At 31.7% G+C, this 6,832-nt stretch overlaps 1 protein-coding gene across 1 annotated transcript; it reads left to right on the top strand.

Annotated features, from left to right (window-relative positions):
* The first annotated feature begins 459 nt into the window (after positions 1–459).
* Positions 460–3,832, top strand: LOC143615772 ((S)-ureidoglycine aminohydrolase-like). The gene is made up of 13 exons (XM_077088812.1): positions 460–542; positions 632–763; positions 1,513–1,600; positions 1,681–1,757; positions 1,839–1,878; positions 2,177–2,243; positions 2,408–2,493; positions 2,567–2,648; positions 2,728–2,784; positions 3,250–3,288; positions 3,416–3,486; positions 3,587–3,640; positions 3,723–3,832. Exons 1-13 carry the CDS (start codon positions 497–499, stop codon positions 3,790–3,792), a joined length of 909 nt encoding a protein of 302 aa, XP_076944927.1. The 5' UTR covers positions 460–496; the 3' UTR covers positions 3,793–3,832.
* Positions 3,833–6,832: the final 3,000 nt, after the last annotated feature.

The raw sequence follows: 6,832 nt of genomic DNA, 5'->3' as shown, positions 1-6,832 counted from the left end.
CTGTTTCGAGATAAGTTTTACATCAATCAACTCATATAATCCTTTCAATCAAAAACCCTAAAAAATCAGCTTGAAATTTGAAAAAAAACTAATGCCGTTAGGTTTTTTAACGGGTGACCACTAATCAATTCTTTTATATTTGGGACCGTCACAGGCCATAAAATGAGTTTGGATTATTATTGGCTGAATTTAAAGAGGATGTGATATTCATACACCACCCAATAATGAATGTATAGGTTTGTACGGCTCGCTCAGGCTGTATACATCAGGATGTGTAATGGTGTATGAACATCCTATGCAATCCTTAAAATAAATACATCAGACTTGTCATCTTGTTGAAGTATTTTTCGGTAACAGGATCCAACCACTAGCTCTCACACTCTTAGCTGACTCATCTCCCACATAAAGCCAATAAGGAAACAACCCATATATTATTATTATTGGGAACCCTTCTTCACTAGCAAGAAGGTGAAAAACCACACACCAAGAAAGAAAAATGCAATCTTTTTCACCAATCTTGCTGCTGTTAACATTATTGTTATGTATGCAAACCCATCAAAGATTACACCTTTTTCCCCAAATCTTTACACCCATGAACAAATTTGACATTTTTTTATCTCTTAATTCACAGGTTTGCTCAATATTGCTGTTACCCATCAAGGGTTTTGCTCTGCACCATCAATAATCGATGCCAATTCGAATAATAATAAACCCCTTTATTCAAAGGTTATCAATCCCACTCTTGCACCTCATCATCTACAAGGTTAGTGCCCTAATTGATGTTATCAATTCAATAACATTTAGGCTGTCCAAACCGGTCGCTCAAACTCGCTCGAAAATTGCTTGGAAAATGCTCGCTCGGTTATAAGCAACGAGCAAAGGTCCGCTCGAATCTGGTTTGGCTCGAATATTTTTGATTTATTTTATATATAGTTATATATACAAAATATATAATTACTTTTATAATTATTTATAATTATCTTGAATATTAAAATATTGAAAAATAAATATAACTATTTCTTAATTATTGAATATCTTTAAGAACTTTAATAGGTAGAAAATAATTATATTTAGTGTTCAATATTTAAATACTCAAGATAGTTATAAAAACTAATTATATATTTGTGCATATATAATTATATAGATAATTATTTTTTAAATATTAATTATTTTATATATATTATATCCAACTTCGAACTTCAATTTTATAAAAATTGCAAGCTACCGCTAGTTTTCTTAAAAACTACTAATTTATTTTTATGTACAGTATATTCAACTTTAAACTTGTTCTTATAAAAAAATTTTAAAGGATTTAAAAAAAGTAAAAGTAATGCTCAGAAACTCGCTCGATATCGCTCAAAAAATGTTCGGAAAATGCTCGCTTGATTTTGGGCCAATCGGCTCGGTTCGATTTGTAAACGAGCCAAGGAGCAAGCCCTCGCTCGGTTCGGTTTGTGAATAGCCGATGGCGTTTAGGTATATGATTATTAATGGGTATTTGCTGTTATTCAGATTTACCTGGGTTTACCAGAAGTGTTTATAAGAGTGATCATGCTTTAATCACTCCAGAAAGTCATGTTTTTAGCCTTTTGCCTGATTGGTAAGTTGCAGAATTCAAGATTTTTTTTTTTTTTTTGTGATGGGTTATTTGTAAAGTTGTGATTTTGATTAATTTGATAGGACTAACACATTGGGGGCGTATTTAGTTTCGCCGGCGATGGGTGCACATTTTGTTATGTATTTAGCAAAGATGCAAGGTGAGTTTGTATTTGTTTTAGTGATTGATAAATGGATTATGCAGTTATGCTAAGTGATTATCGGTTTCTTTATGTGTGCAGAAAGTTCAAGATCAGGGAACCCTTCTAAGGATGTTGAGAGGTATTCATGTTTTTTGCTTGATTTATAATGAAAGACAAGTTACTTTTAATCTGATATCAAGGGCGAAACTTGTATTGTGGCCCGGAGCCAATCTCGTTTTTTTGCTCAGTAGTGTAAATTTATGTGTTTTGGTCCAAAAAATTTTATACATAGTGTAAATTTACTCCTTTTCGTCCGAAAATTTTGAGCCCGGCCACCTCGGTTTATGAATTTTTTTATGCGTATTGAGTACGGCCACCCCGACGTTTTCTTCCAAGCTTTGCCACTGATTGGTATCTATTTTTGTGTTATGATTTAGGTTTGTATTCGTGCTTCAAGGGTTGGTCAAACTCACTAATGCTTCTGGTGTTGGTCAAACATTGACGGTAAATGACTCCTCTTGATCATGTAAATGTTTTATTTTGTTCTTCATTTTTATGTTGTTAGATTTAATTTAACATATCATTGGGAAATGCTAATTCTGACTTTGACTCTGACTTTGACTTTTGAGAGTCAAACATGAATCTGTTTCTCTTTGTTTGAATTGTAGGTAGATTCGTTTGCTTACATACCCCCTAACTCTGAACACCTCTTTGAAAGTTATGAATCTGCTACACTTGTTATATTTGAAAGAAGGTACATTATTTCTTTAAACTATCACATGTTTATTATTGAACCACAATGGCTAAAAATGATCACTTTTATATAGATATGCTTACCTGGAAAATCATATTCCTGAGTCAATCGTTGGTTCGACTGATCAACAACCACTTCTTGACACCCCTGGAGAGGTACATATTATTAACAACCTGTTTAGTGTTTTTTATTATGCTTAAATCCTTCTCAAATTATTATTTTTTTTAATATCAGGTGTTCGAACTGCGGAAGCTTCTTCCTACTTCACTGTCTTATGACTTCAACATTCATGTAAGCTTCTAAAATATCAAGTACTAAAATATCTATAACAAGACAAACTGAATATATATATATACATATATATATGTATGTATGTATATATGTATATATGTGTATATATATAGATAGATAGATAAAAGATAGAATACAATAATCCCTAACATACAAAAATACCTATATTCACGAAATTGATCCATGAAGCCACATCACAAGATCTCGAAATTGTCAATATATATCCAATTAATCATCGGTTCACCGAAAAAAACAGATTTGGATCGTTTGTCGATCAATTTTTTACTTTTCTTCACGAAGAGCGTGTTATGGATTTTCTTGAGCGTTTTTGTATATTGGCTTTGAGCGTTTTTGTTTTTTTGGCTTTGAGAGTTTTGTTTTTGCCTTGAGTGTAATTCGCGTACGTTTTTGTACTTTTAAGGATTATTGTACGATAACTTATTACAAATTTTTTGAATTTTGCAGATCATGGACTTTCAGCCAGGAGAATTTCTCAATGTAAAGGTATACATCCTTGCTATATGTTATAAGTTATAACACAGAATCACATATACTTGAAAAAAAAAATTTTCTTGTGACAAAAACCGGAAATATGATAACTTGTATTTGGTTTTTATATTGGTTTTGGCAGGAAGTTCATTATAATCAGCACGGTTTGTTACTTCTAGAAGGACAGGGTATTTACCGTCTAGGTGACAGTTGGTAAGTCGATATTCTTAAAAAAAGTTTTGGCAGGAAGTTCATTATAATCAGTTTGTTGTTTCATATTGTGACATATTTTGATTTGTGTAACTACGTATAGGTATCCGGTTGAGGCTGGAGACGCAATCTGGATGGCTCCGTTTGTGCCTCAATGGTAATAAACTTATTTAATATTGCATCACTTTTGTTGTTACATGAAGTAGTTAATAATTATCATTTGGAAATCTTGTGTGTAGGTATGCTGCACTAGGCAAAATTCGAACACGATATTTGCTCTATAAAGATGTGAACCGGAATCCGTTATAATTTGATGTGGTAGGTTATGTTAATGGAGCTCAGGTATGCAGTTGATATTATGCATGATGTTTGGTTATGTAATTTCTGATTTCATTGCTAAAGAATTATTATTTTGTAGTTTTCTTAGTTTATCATGAATTTGTTGTTTTCTAAGTCGTCATTAATTTTATGAATTGTATAAACATGTTTTCAAAATAAGAAAAGCTAGCTACTAGAAACGCTATAAGGCCATCCATTGTCATAGATGTGAAATGTTAGGTGTAAGTTCGTCATGCAGGTGTTACATAGGCATTTGGGTCATTTACATTTCACATCGAGTTGTATGTGTTGTGTGGTAAATGTGAAACGTGAAATATTTTTAATCATTAGTCATTTGTGTCATTAGTTTTTACTTTATTTATTTATTTATTATTTAAAGGTGTAATTAAATAATAGAAAATATTTAAAACTATTTGAAAATTTGACAAATTTATAGTTTTGCGGGGTAAATATATGAACATTACGAGTTTCTTATATGCATTTTCGCAAGCTCTATAAATTTTATAATTTGTTTGTGATTTTGACAAAGATCAACAAAATATAAAAAAAAAAATAAAAAATAAAAATTTAAAAATATTTGTTGTGGTTTTTATAAGGTTTCAAGTATCTTATTGGGTTTTATTTGATTTCTTATGTATATGGAGGGCTTATGAGATACACACTAGCCACTAACTTATGAAAACACCGAGAAAAATACTATTAACCAATCAGTTTTTGTTTTTAATTATAAACTTAAAGATATAAACAAAATAAATAAATAGTGACATACCGTTAAAACAACAGTTTCAATAGATACAATTTAAAATCAACGCCTTCATGAAGTTATATATATGTATTTTGTACGAGGTACATATATGTAGCATACATACAAGTTATATATACATAATTTTTAATAATTTTATTTTTTTAAAATTATTTTTGCATTTCTAACCTAATAATAAAAATAAACGAGAAAGAATTGGTTTGTTAGTAGTATTCTCGGTTTCTCGTATCTTTTTAATTTTCTCATAATCCATTTTCTACACACACAATAACCCTTCGGTTAGACGTTTTTGGTTCGCCATTGATTGCATCCTCATACTTTAATATCTTTTCATGAATCTTCAAAGGTGCAACATATTGTATAACAAAACGACATTGGGTGTAAAATATTTATAAAACAAGTACGTTTCTTAACATCCCACACTAAGATGCCATCGTCATGGACTTCACACACTCACACATTATATATTAGCTCGCTCATGCTAATATATAATGTTATGGAAGCCCATCAATGCAAACTCCCATGTGTACACTCATTCACACAAACAAATTTATGTGAAGTCTCAAGTCCTAATAAATAATCAAACACGAAGTAAACGACTAACTCTCGTTTATATCAATCAGAAAATATAACTCAAAAACTAATTATGACTCTCAAGCCTTAACTCGGTTTAGCTCTTGATGAACCGTAACTCGGTTGCATCCCACGTTCTTTTGATGAACCCTAACTCAATTGCATCTTACACATTCTATAATGCTTAACCATACATCGGTTTATATAAACTAAGTAACTAACCAAACTTAATTGTTAGTCAAGAGACATTATCTATTGTAATAACAAATCAATTATAAAACATATTGTAATCAGGAAACATAACCAACTATGATCGACTTGTCAATATTGGTTCCTCAAGTTTAACGACATGTGACTTTGAGTCTGAAATTACGTCCAACAAAGTCGCGTATACAATTCTAACTTCATTAAGTCACAAATATAGCCTATATGAATAAATTATCTTACAATGCCAATTCGACCTAAATTATTTCAAAATAACGAACACAATCATTCTCTACTAAACCACACACATTCTACTCTCACACCAATACCATAAAGAAATCATGCTATAAACTTAAAAAACCAGCAATTGTTCGTATAACGGAACCACACAAACAAACATATAATACAATACATAACAATGCCAAATAACTCAGATCATGACCTGATCACAATCATCTACCAAAACAGCCCCAAAAACTCCGCACACAAAACACACTAATCGTCAACCCATTCATGACACCGTTTAGCGTTTTTTTAAATCGATCATACTCAGTGACGGATTTAGAATTTTTTTTTATCTGGTTCGCTATTTTAAGATGCTCTAAATATATAAGAACGCGTATAAAAAAATTGGGTCGGGTTGACGATTCGGATTGGTTTAACGGTTCGGGTCAAGTAAATGCTCCACTACGGTTCGAAAAACACCTGGTTCGCTAAAAAAGTCGCTATTAAATGCTCCACTACGGTTCGAAAAACACCTGGTTCGCTTGACCCGGTACTCATTGGAATAAATCCGTCCCTGATCATACTTATGCACATGAATCAGCCCAAAGCAGTTAAAATCATAAAAGAGGGCTTACACAATTCACATTGGGGTTAGACACGCCATAAAAGCATTTTCTGTCTAAATCGTCGCTAACACCACCTCCAACACCACAGTTATATCCCACATATATATTACATACACTTAACATATATGTGAATTTTTCTGATAACGTTCATAGAGACAAAACATAGGATAAAGTGTTTAAAGCTTTCTAAAACACTTGGACCATATTTAATATATGTTGTTTATTTTAAATATTTTTGTTCCAAAACCTATACGTACTACCATGTCAAAAGAAAATATTACAGAAACCAATTTAAGAGTAAATTAGGTGAGTATTTACCTTTTCAATTGTCTTTTTAATATTCCTTTGCATCTAAGTTCCATGTGGATGATCTCAGGGTTAGCACTTGATGTAGAGCACTAGAGCCAAGCTCAGCTTTTTCAGAGTTCACCCATATTATATTTAATCATAATAAATATGTGCCTCTAGATCTTATGTGTGCATAATATTCGTAAACTAAGACAACGAGTATCTGTTGCTTTGGTTAAAGGAAAAATTCATGTCACATGTTTCTGAACATGCTCCCAATGATACTTATTGGTCTGGATTTTAACAGCACAGGAAATTAATAATATTATGG

This window comes from Bidens hawaiensis, unplaced genomic scaffold, assembly GCF_021521415.1.
Source record: "Bidens hawaiensis isolate Kalapana, Puna unplaced genomic scaffold, B.hawaiensis_p1.1 tig00044212_1, whole genome shotgun sequence".
NCBI classification, from domain to species: Eukaryota; Viridiplantae; Streptophyta; class Magnoliopsida; order Asterales; family Asteraceae; genus Bidens; species Bidens hawaiensis.
This window is presented reverse-complemented; position numbering and strand designations above follow the sequence as displayed.

Coding starts and splice junctions, on each gene's coding strand:
- LOC143615772 (XM_077088812.1), top strand. CDS start 497: ATGCAATCTTTTTCACCAATCTTGCTGCTGTTAACATTATTGTTAT. Junction 543..631: donor GCTGTTAACATTATTGTTAT/GTATGCAAACCC, acceptor CTTAATTCACAG/GTTTGCTCAATATTGCTGTT. Junction 1,601..1,680: donor TTTAGCCTTTTGCCTGATTG/GTAAGTTGCAGA, acceptor TTAATTTGATAG/GACTAACACATTGGGGGCGT.